A 12,049-nucleotide genomic window follows, 5' to 3' on the forward strand; every position below is an offset into this window, starting at 1 on the left:
TGTCAACAGTCCTTTGACTGTCCAATGAGACAAAATTATGTGTTGAGCGACATGGCTGAATGTGCCACAGATATTTACTAAATATTACATTTTCAATCTTTGCAACTGAGTAACCTGATATTAAAAGCAATAACCTAGATGTAAGGATTCAGGCATTATGCTGGTCTACCCCCTTTCACCTGGCAGAATGCACTCAGGCAGTACCCTGGTCGTCCCAGGTGCAAAGGACCCCTTTAAAACAAAGACCTCCTCGCACTTTCTACTCTCTCTTTCCTACTCTCTTTCCCTGGGGCAGACTGAACTTTTCCTGTCTCCCTCTTCTCTTCTGTCCTCTCTCTGTCTCTGTGTCTCTTTACCTCTTCTTTCTTTCCTTCCTTCCCCCTTCCCTCCCCTAATAAAACTCATTTAAGCTCTGTCTGCCTGGTGTGTTTGTCACCCTCACCTGCCATGGAATCCGCTGAGGTTCCATGTGTATTACTCATAACGCTAGATGACTAAATAGTGGCTCCATCAGAAAACCTAAGGTACTGCTAAGGGCTGGTGGGAGGGGGGTCATAAAAAGAATGAAAACAGTATTAGGGGCCAGCAAGATGGCTCAATGGGTAAAGGGTGTTTGTCATGGAGCCTGATGACCCAAGTTTGGGGGGCTACATTGTGGACGGAGAGAACTGATTTCCAAAGGTCATCCTCTGATCTTCACACATGTATGTGCCATGGCATGATGGAGACCGGAAACACACAAAATGAATAAAATCTTAAAACATAAAAAAAATTAAAACAATAAATCAGAAGGTTTGGGAGGCAGTTCAGTGGTAGATTCACAAAACATGTACAGGCCCTGGGTCTGAGGGCCAGCAATTGAAAACAAAATAAAAACCTCACTTTTTAAGAAAAGTTTAAAAGATTGTATTTAAAATTTACAAAGGAGGGCTGGAGAGATCGCTCAGTGGTTAAGAACACTGGCTGTTCTTTCAGAGGTCCTGAGTTCAAGTCTCAGAAACCACATGGTGGCTCACAACCATCTATAATGAGATCTGGTGCCCTCTTCTGGTGTGCAGGGATACATGCAGGCAGAACACTATTCATAGTAAGTAAATAAAAAGTCCCAAAGGAAATTGGTTAGAACTATTGGTGGATCTTAATTTATTGGTTGGTTCTTTTTGAGATAGGGTCTAAGGTGCCTCAGGCTGGCCTCAAACTCCCTATGTGTAGTTAAAGATGCTATTGAATTTCGGAGCATACTGCCTGGATCTCCAAGTGCTGAGAATACAGGCAGATTCCACCATACTAGGTTTATGGGTTTATGTGGAGCAGAGCTTTGAGTGCTGTCAGACCAGCACTTACCAGCTCCCTAGCATCCACAGTCCCCCACTGCTGTCTTTCCAACAAAACACACCACACCAGAGGTTTTATAGGAGAGGATAAAATAGCCGTAAGTTAAAGCCCAGTTTGTACACTTGGATGGGCCTTTGTGTGTGTGTCAAGGTCTTCCTGCCTTACTCATGCACAGCAATCGCTGGTACTACAGGTGTGGATTAAGTGGTATGTGACCATTTGATACCAATACAAACAATTTAGTCAGGAAAAAACCTTTCTACATCCCGATACTTGTTGTTTGAGTAAGAATGGCCCCCATAGGCTCTGAGATTTGGTTTCCAGGGAATGGCACTAATTGAAAGGATTAGAAGGATTAGAAGGAAGTGTGTCACTGGGAATGGGCCTTGAAGTTTCCCAAGCCAAACCCAGAGTCTCTCTCTGCCTGTGGATCAAAATATAGCTCTCAGCCACTGCTCCAGTACCTGCCTGCATACAGCATGCTTCCCATCATGACGACGATAATGTACTAAACCTCTGAAACTGTAAGCAAGCACCCAATTAAATACTTTGTCTTATAATAGTTGCCTTGATTATGGTGTCTCCTCACAACAATAGAACAGTGTCTAACACAGAAGTTGGTACCAGAAGTGGGGTATAGTGGGAAATTACCAATACGGAGCCAAGTGGAAATATAAGGGTATTTAATAGGGAAAAGCCTTACTTACAGAGCAACCTAGCCAGCCGGCATGGCAGCGGTCTATACACAAGCCCAAAAGTGAAACCGAAAGAGAGACGCAGTCCCACTCTACCTCACCCTGACCACGCCCTCGCAAGCATGGTCAAGCACACCTGTAGCCAGCCCCTAAGTAGACGTGGCTACAGCTTCCCCTACAGTGGGGTATTGCCGTGATAGCCCTGACCATGCTGTTTGTTCTAGGAATAGGGACTGAAACACTATGGGAACTCTTGAAGTTGGACTGAATGTATTTTCACATTAGGATATAGCTACAAGCCTATGGGGGGAGAGGGGGCAAGGAGTGAAATGTGGTTCTTCCTGGCATGATGATAATGCACCAAGCTCTGAAACTGTAGGCAAACCCCTAGTTAAATACTTTGTCTTATAACAGTTGCCTTGGTCATGGTGTCTCCTCACAGCAATAGAATAGTGACTAAGACAATATTGATATGAACTAAGCTAATATTGAAGTCTGAAATGGGATAACAGAGTTGGCTTGAGAACTTGTTTTCACTGCTGAGACTTCTCTGGCTGAGATGGTTCAAGCCCACACTCATCTTTTCTAATGTTAGCACTTAGGACACACACTATGGCAGGCTTCACTTGGACAAGGGAAAATACAGTGTATCAGACAGGAAATGAGTGTCATCAGGGAGGTCACAGAACTACCTGTCTGACACAAAGACAGTTAGAGTCTATCTAGGGGGAGAAGATTTGGGGGCTGGACCTGGATACAAAGAAAGGGGTCAGTGAATCCAGTTGTAACCAGAAGTGTAGGCAGGGCAAGAGACAGAGGCGTGCTTCCAGATGGACCCGTTTTATTTCCAAACAAGATGCCAAACATAAACTTTCCCAGTGCTATACTGGATTTTCAGTCCATAAATATACTTGTTCCTAAAACTCTTCTTAAAATCTGCCTTCCCCTGGGCAGTGGGAAATCGGCACAAAGTCAAAGGTTAAAATGTCTTGCACAAAATATTCCATTCACCATCATTATGCAAGTCTTCAGAGTCCTCAGAAATGATCGTGAAAACACAAGATGAATCGTACTTCATGACACTTTGCAGCATCTCAACATTTTCCTTCATTTGTTAATGTTCTGATTTCAAAGATCTTAGTATTCTAAAGTGCAACCTTTTCATCAAACAGGAAAAGGAAATCAAGCTATCATATACTGAAAACGTTATGGAGAACAACATACCTGTAAGAATAAAACCCCAAGTATTCTGTCAGATATAGTGGGTAGTCCCTTTGTCCCCTCCATCCCCCCTTCATCCTTGAGAGCTCTTCAGACATCTGTGGACATTCATTGTGTGATTTCTGCAGAATTTGGCTTATATAGTTTGGGAAGAAAATACCATTTTAAGGAACTCTGTAAATACATTAATATTCCTCTTTCTTAGAGGTAAAGTTAAAATATATTTCACACCTTTAAATGGCATAGAAGAAAACAGTAATGAAGCTCCAGGTGTAGCTCAGGGTAAAGCACTTGCCAAGTATGTAAGGCCCTGGGTTCCCTGCCCAGCACCTTGACAAGATGGCTGGCATTCAAATAAGAACTAAAATTTCAGGTTTTAAAAATGCCCTGTGATCTCAGTTGAAGATGGGCATCAATTTATATCCTAAATATGAACAATGGTAACCCTGCGGAGGGAGGCACTGATGCCATGTGGCCAATTTTTAAAAACCTATTTATAAGCAAAATCAGTGTTTAGAGATGACTATGTTGGTGTATTCAGAATTATGACCTACCAAAATTACCATAGAAAAGACTGATGTTAGAAGTGATCTCAAAGATCAAGCAATTCTGCTCTCAAATTTTAGACAAAAGGGAGACCAGTGACAGTGACTTGAGCAAATCAGCAAGGTCATCTATAAAACTATTTTCATATGCACACGGCACACACAAACACACACACTGCTACATTTGTTACATATAAAGATGCCAGTAGCTTTAAAGATAAATGAAAGCAGAGTGAAACTTTACACTTGTTCTCGTTGCTGGAAACAGGAAGCACCCATGCTTCACAGAGTGGAAAGGCTCTGCTCTCCTTTCACGGTGCACTGTGTCATGACTCGGTTGCGTGTCCTCTGGACAGTCCCTAAATGTAGCATGGATCGTGGGCAGAAGTTGGGATGATAGGAAGGAGGGCAGGGTGTTCAACTCAAATCTGGAATCCCTTCCTATGCCCAAGATGCCCACACTGGCAGTGAAGACCATTTATGAAGGTAAGGCTTCGCAGTTGGAACGTCTAGACCTACACGGAGAAACTTGGAGTGGGCAGTGCTGGCGTCTGCCTGTCACACACAGGGATTCCCGTGAGGGCTCTCCTGGTCATCATGGGCAGAGATGAGCATGTGTGTCTTTAAATTATAGGTTGGGTATCTCTCATCTGAAAAGCTGGAGACAAGACTGTTTCAGAGTTTTAACTTTTCTAGACTTTGGGATATTTGCATATATGTAACAAAATATCTTGAGAATGGGACCCAAGTCTAATTAGGATATTCATTTGTGCTTTTTATACACCTTATCTACATAGCCTGAGGGTAACTACACACAACAAGTTTAAAAATTTTATGCACAAAATAAACTTCCATGGTCTGGAACTTTCCACTTGTGCCATCTGGGTTTTGGGATAGTTCCAATTTTGGATTAGGATGGTCAACCAGCATTACCTGGATGTCTGTACTAGGTAAAATGTTTCTAATTACTGTAATTTGCATATGCATATAAATATCAAAGTATGTGATCCTTACTACTATAATTTATCTAGCTACTCACAAATTGCACATGGATATAACTCTATGGTAATTTTCTTTTTAAAATACCCTTTATCTTAAATTTTTTATAATAGATATCTTTCAGAAAAATCCTGTTCAGCTATATATATTAACATTAAATAACTTAAAAAATAAACAATACACTATACGAAAATTCCCTAATTTTCAGCTACAAGTGAAAAAGTTGGGTTTTCAAGAATGGACTAGCCCTTCTTCCACAAATGGACTAGCCCTTCTAAAGGTATTTCTCATAATTCTAAGGTCTTATTAAGCAGGGTTTACTTCCTTACTATAACAAATATATACATACCACTCTTAGTGATTTATGCCAGGAGTGTGCCTAAGTAACAATAGGCTGGTTTTTTTTTTTCTATCTTGACTTATTTCATAATAGATAACTTACTCTACAGTTAAATAAGTTTGTTTCCAAAAGATTTTCTCAGGGAAATATTCAGTTCATGCAGCCTCTTGTTTTCTCAGAATAGGCGTAGAAAATAACTTCCCAGTCACCCTTAGTCCCCACTGAATGTACAGCACCCTGCTCATAATTAATACTCTGGGGGAAGAGAAGCTTTTAAAAAGAGGTGTGGCCTGCTAGAAATCCTGTCAAAATTCCCATAGGAAACACAACCATTGTCAGAGGCAGAGGACATGCAGTCCCCAGTGCTGGCCTCAGAGTGTCCCCTGGACCCTGCTCGGGGTACCCTGTTTCAACCTGAAGAACTGAAGAGAAGCTGACATTTTTTTTTTTTTTTTTTTTTTTTTTTTTTTTTTTTTTAGTTCCTCAGAAGTTATTATCTCACCCACAGCCAGAAGAAGTTCTTGTGGAAAGAACACAGCAGAGGCAGGACCTAGGGCTATTTCTAGCTCCTCAAATTGTGACCATTCATACCACGTGGGCTATAATAAAGAATAGAGAAAATGGCCCAGATGTTCTTAAACTTGTTGGTGAGTCACTTTTAAAATGTAGATTATTATAAGGTCTGCAGGATACAGATTCCAGTACTCATGAGAAACAAGGAAAAGTGCCAATGATTGAAAAGTGTGGGTCTTTTCAAAGCAAACAGAAGAGGTCAAGAGCTTTGCATGTCTGAGGAGTTTACTCCATCACAGGTTTTGATCCAGCCATTTGATGTAACTATTCCTAGTCCGGATTCCCACAGAGAAGTTGGTCGGCCAGCTTGTGAAAATCATACAACCATGGAAGCCATCCTCAAAGTGGTCCAAGGTCACGTTCACACCTGCACTCTCCAGGCGCTTGGCATACATGATCCCATCATCCCGCAGGACATCATGCTCACAGGTGAGGATGTAGGTTTTCGGAAGGTCCTGCAACACTTCCTCGTCTGCGATGAGCGGGGAAGAAGCTGCATCCAGCAGTTGAGGGATCTCCTGGGTGATCCTGGCATCACCTGTGGTCTGCATGACAGGCTTGTAGTTCTTTTTGATGGATGAGGGCAACAGGGATGTCCAGTTGAGACGGGCCCTGAGGGCTGCGGCCTTCTCCACATCAAGGGAAGTGTGATTGTTCACAATCATGGCCTGTACGAAGTCATAGTTGCCTTTGAAGTAATCCACCCAGTACTTCACCATGACGTGGCGTGGCAGGATTGGAGTGTTCACGTTCTGCTGGTAAGAGGGTGTGTTGAAATCCAAAGCCTGGAGGACTGGGTAGATTAAAGCCTGCAGTTTGAGCTTATTTTTCAGGCTGGCAACGTAAGTAAACTAGAATAGAAGAAACGTGTTATGTCATTTGCATGGATCTTTCTTTCTTTCTTTTTTTTTTTCAAAACAGCTCTGGAGACCAGGCTGGCTTCGAACTCACAGAGATTCGCCTGCCTCTGCCTCCCGAGTGCTGGGATTAAAGGCGTGCACCACCAACGCCTGGCTGCATGGATCCTTTTTTAGAAAGCAGTTTACAGAATGTTTTAAATAAATGAGTGGGTGCTTTAAAATGAAATAAAGCATTCCTTTTCACCATGCCCTGCTAAGCTGCTGGGGAATTCCTAAGGAATGTCTGCCGTTTGTGACTCACAGTTTTGAATGAATTTAGTGTTGCGTGACCCCTGAGGTCTCTAAACCCCCAATGACACTCTGCTTGTTTCTATCTATCTTTTAATACTTACACACCTTGCTGCATATTACTTGTGAGTAAATTGTGGGTCTTATTTAATTTTTTAATCCCTATAAAACAACAAATGGCAATGGCTTCTGGAGCAGGGGAAAATAATCACAAATCTTCCTCTTTTAGAGGAGAAGGCTAGAGATTAAATGCAGGGGTGGTGGGACTCCAAGGTTTACAGGTGCTCGGTGACTTTAGTCAAGGTTTACAGATGCTAGGTGACGAGTTGTTAGTCTCTGTTCTGGGACAGTGAGTTCATACAGGCAAGCAATGTCCAGAGAGAGCTTGAAGTAGAAGGGATATGACTTCCTATGCCAGCAACCTCAGCTCATCGGTGCTTCTCCACAGGGTGACTACATTGTCCCATTTTATAATTCCAGCATTTAAAAGCCTGCATGTGGTGCACACCTTTAATCCCAGCATTGGGGAGGCAGAGGCAGTCAGATCTCTGTGAATTCAAGGTCAGTCTGGTCTACAGAGTGAGTGCCAGGACAGGCTCCAAAGCAATACAGAGAAATCCTGTCTCGAAAAACCAAGATATAAATAAATAAACGAATAAATAAAAGTCTGTACGTGGATGCCACATGTCTCAAAAGAAAATGGACGGAATCAGGGTAACTGAGCAGCCCTCACTTTGTTTAGAGCCCTCTCTCCTGGTAAGATGCGTGTGAGCACTGTGTGTATGTGTCTCACAAAGTCCTGCAACACTCCTGCAGTTAGAGGACATTATCTTCTCATAGAACAACAAAGGGACCCAGGCATGGGCTTCTATCTCTCCAAGGTGGAGCTGGAATTTCTGTCTATATTTGAGGCCTATGAGCCAGGCATGATGGTATGCACCCACAACCCCATCACTCCAGATAGCTAAGGCAACAGGAGTACAAGTTCTAGGCTAGCCTGGGCTACATAGCAAGACACTATCTCAAAAACACAAGTAATAGAAATTGGAGTGGTGATACATGCCTGTGATCTCAACATTGGTGGGGGGGGGTCGTGGAGGCAAGAGGACATCCTAAATTACATAGAAAATTGGACACTAACCAGGGCTACATAATACCCTATCTCAAAAAACACTAAATAATAATAAATAAAACTTTGGAAAACAGCTTAGTATTTTAATTTCTCTTTAAACTCTTAGAAAACAACTATAGGAACAAAAATTTAAGCCAAAATTTCCTGTTTTGCAAGTCAAACAGCACCAGGTAGGTAGGACACTCCTCAGTGCCCACTGCCCCTAGGGCAGTCAGTCACATGAGGGTGCTAGCCACAGGGTGAGCAGCCCAGCAGCACAGGTGAAGGTGAGAGTTGCAAGGCATACCCCCCCCAACCCTGCAATCACAAGCGCCCTGAGGCAGTGCTGTTACCTGTTGTCCAAGGGCAGCTGCCAAATTCCCACCAGCACTGTCTCCAGAAACAGCAACTCTGCCAGGGTCTACCTTGTACTTGTCTAAGACTTCTGGCTGCAAGAAGTATCTTGTGGCACGGATGACATCGTAAATTTGCTCGGGAAAGTGGACCTGTGGAACTAGCCTGTATCTGCCAAGACAAAAGTGGTGTCATTTTAGGATGGCATCACGTTTTAAAGGCCTCTCAACATTTATGAAGAAAAATTGGAATTTTTAAAAACCAGAACCAGATAAGAAATTAAAAGAAATGTAAAATGTAAAAATAAATCATTTATTTTCTTGTAAAATAGGTAGAGTTAGTAACTTGGTACTCACAAAAGTCCTTTAAAAAAAAAAAAAATCAAGCTGTACAAGCTGGCCCTCCTGGTTAGGTTCAGCTATTAACATGGCACAGCCCAGAGTTTATCTGAGGGAATCTCAGTTGGGGCACTGCTTCCATCAGATTGGCCTGTGAGCACAAGTGTGGGGCATTTCATGCTAGTTGATGTATGTGAGCGGCCCAGCACATGGTGGGTGCTGCCAACCTGGGCAGTTGTTCTGAAAGCGGGTTGAGTACCATCCAGAGGAAGCAAGACAGCCACAGCATGGGCTGGGATGGTCTGGGACTCCTGTATCATTTCCTCGACCCCGACTCGCCTCAATCGGGACTGGAACCAGGATATGTAAGCCAAATAAGCCCCCTGCCATGTTGCTTTTGGTCATGTTTTATCACAGCAACAGAAAAGCAAACTAGGACACCAACCATGATGGGTGGATACCTATAATCTCAGGGGAGGCTGATGCAGGAGGACTCAGAGTTTGATGGGTGGTGGGGGAAGGGGTCTCTGTGCCCACAAAGGTCAGCAGAGTGTCAAATTGTGTGAGGCAAGAAGGAAGTCTCGTACAACACAACTCAGTAGCTGTTTTTGGCTCAAACACCAAGAGTCTGACACCAGGCTGGTAATTTTAGGCATAGTTAAGTAACACAAATTTGGAAAAAAGTTTCCTGGTGATAATTAACTTGATACCATGAGCACAATAAAGCTTAAGGGATGGCTACATCAAAACTTTTATAACTCCGTAAAGTACATGTGACCTCTTCCATAAAGATGGGTTCTATAGATTGAGTGCTTGTGACAGCCTAAGGGCCTGGGGAAGGATCTGTGGTCTCACTCATACAGACAGAACAAAGGTCACCAGACTATAAACTATATCCATTCTCAGCCTTTTGGGAAGAAACCAGGTTATATATCTCTCTGAAGCCGCAACCCAGTGTGTTTAACATTTCTGGTTCCTCTATTGCTTCTCTGTGAGCACAGAACCTGTGGCCCATACAGGCTGAGGTCAGCTTGGGTCACATAGCAAAAGCCTATTTCAAAAACAAGCAAAACAAAACAAAAATAGCCTTCAGACATCAAACTTGCCACCTGATGTAATGTGTAGGTTCTCCTTAAGACACAATGGCTCCATAAGGAATTTGGGGGGTTTATTTCGGAAAAGTCTACGTACCACTCATGGCAGCTCTGGTTAAAAGCTAACTAAACAGCATTAACCAATTCACTAGGCTCATGTTTACCACAATTCTTTAAATACAGCTGTCTCTGCTGAAGAGGTCTGTGCCAGCCCACCATTAAACCCAAGGGATGCATGTACTTGCTGAAGCACTGGTAAAATGTCATTTTTTAACCGGAGAAGGGAAGCTAGGTTAGCACAGAGCCTTGTCCAGACACTATGGGACATTTCTGAGACTCCTCCCTGGGCACACTTTGCAATGGCAAAATTCTTCATCTTAATTCTGTAAAAACGTTCTAGAACTCTCATGACGGAGCCACGCTCAACACCACTATGGTGTGTACCTGCAGTTCAGTCTTCACACCTTCTCAGTCTCCGCCCCCTCCTGTGCTTGATTTTACTGAGCATTTGAGCCTTAACTGGGAAGTCTGACTGTTCACTTGCTTTAGGGCCTGAGTGGGCCATTCAAGCAGTGCTTTGGCAGGCACATTGTAATCTCAATCACTTAGGAGGTTGAGGCAGAATCCCAAATTCAAAAATCCTGCTGAGTTACAGCTTGGGAAATTCAGTGAGACCTTGTCATAAAACAAAAAATAGAAAAAAGGCCTGGGGAATACAGCTCAGTATAGCATGTGCTTCTCCTCCATTGACATCAGTGTGGTTACACCACTCTTTCCACTAGGTGGCGACATCTATCAAGATTGTATCTATTCCTGCTCTTCATGTAATTTCTGGTCTGAAAAAAAAAACAAAAACAAAACACCCAAAACCAAACCAAAACAAAACAAAAAAAACAACAGATGCATCTCAGGAGACAAGACACAGAAATAATGTGTTGCTTTGTTTTTCGTTCTATCACTACCTTAGTTATAGTTTCTATCTATTGCTGTGACGAACACCATGATCAAAAAGCAAGTTGGGGAGGAAAGGGTTACTCAGGCAGAGCTGGAACCTGGAGGCAGGAGCTGAAGCAGAGACTGTGGAAGACTGCTGCTTACTGGCTTGCTCAGCCTGCTTTCTTTCTTATCAAACCCAGGACCTGGTACCAGCCCAGGGATGGCACCACTCACAAAGGGCTGGGCCCTCCACCATGATCACTAATTAAGAAAATGACTCATAGCGGATCTTATGGGGACATTTTCTCAATGAAGGTCCCTCCATTCAGTGGACTCTAGTTTGTGTGTCAGGTTGACATCAGAGCAGCCAGCCAGGCCACTATATCACGGTAAACAGCATTCCTAGTTGCACAGGTGGTCAGCGCACGTTTGCACACAAGCAGCCAGTACACGTTTGCACACAGGCGGTCAGCACACACATTTGCAATAGGATATGCACATGCATAGTGTTGAATTTTCAACACTCTTGTATCAAGGCCTTGGAATCTTTGGGTGGCGGGAAATAAAATCTGGGAACCTGGTACCTAGTGATCAATCCTGTCAGAGAGTAACTTGATGAACTAGCATGGCAAACAATCCTGCACACAAACGCATCATCACGCTAACATCTATGGTACCACTAAACATCCACAGCCTAGTACAGCCTGGTGGGAACAGCCTGTGATCCAACTCCCAGAGCCTGGGGGAGGAAGACTGACAGTTCTAGACAGGGCTATCAAGTGAGTTCAAGGCCAGATTGGGCAATTTACTAAGACTCCCTTCCAGTGGAAGAGTCACCTAGCATGTGAGAGACTCTAAATCACCACTTGTCCCCCACACAACCCATACTCTAGGCTCTCAATTGATCTCTGTGTAATCTTTGTTAAAGACAAGGGCTAACTGTGTAGCCTGGCTGGCTTGGAACTCAGAGATCCCTGCTTCTCTCTGCTCCCAAGTGCTGGGATCAAGTGTGGACCACCGTGCCCAGCATCTTTGCTGAAGCTGAAAGCATCCATTGGTTTTATATGGTAAGACAAGATACTACTTTTGGGGCTGGAGAGATGGCTCAGCGGTTAAGAGCACTGACTGTTCTTCCAGAGGTCCTGAGTTCAATTCCCGGCAACCACATGGTGGCTCACAACCACCTTGAATGAGATCTGGTACCCTTTGCTGGCATGCGGGCAGAAGACTGTATACATAATAAATAAATAAATAACTTTAAAAAAAAGTCATTAAAAAAAAAGATACTACTTTTGTAGACCAGAGGATGAATGTACTACTGGTAGCAGTGTTCTCGGGTCACCTTCAAGTACCGAAAATG

The 12,049-nt window shown here is 43.3% G+C and overlaps 1 protein-coding gene across 1 annotated transcript in view; it reads right to left on the bottom strand.

The window, feature by feature from the left end:
- Window positions 1–2,854: 2,854 nt before the first annotated feature.
- Window positions 2,855–12,049, bottom strand: part of Nceh1 (neutral cholesterol ester hydrolase 1) — a 64,599-nt gene continuing 55,404 nt past the window's right edge. Inside the window, exons 4-5 of the mRNA XM_027392086.2 lie at window positions 8,321–8,492; window positions 2,855–6,559 (exon numbers count right to left, since the gene is read on the bottom strand). Coding sequence (XP_027247887.1) covers window positions 5,942–6,559; window positions 8,321–8,492 — 790 coding nt within the window. The 3' untranslated portion in view covers window positions 2,855–5,941. The remainder of the gene's footprint in view (window positions 6,560–8,320; window positions 8,493–12,049) is intronic.

Source organism: Cricetulus griseus (genome assembly GCF_003668045.3).
Source record: "Cricetulus griseus strain 17A/GY chromosome 1 unlocalized genomic scaffold, alternate assembly CriGri-PICRH-1.0 chr1_0, whole genome shotgun sequence".
Taxonomy (NCBI): Eukaryota; Metazoa; Chordata; class Mammalia; order Rodentia; family Cricetidae; genus Cricetulus; species Cricetulus griseus.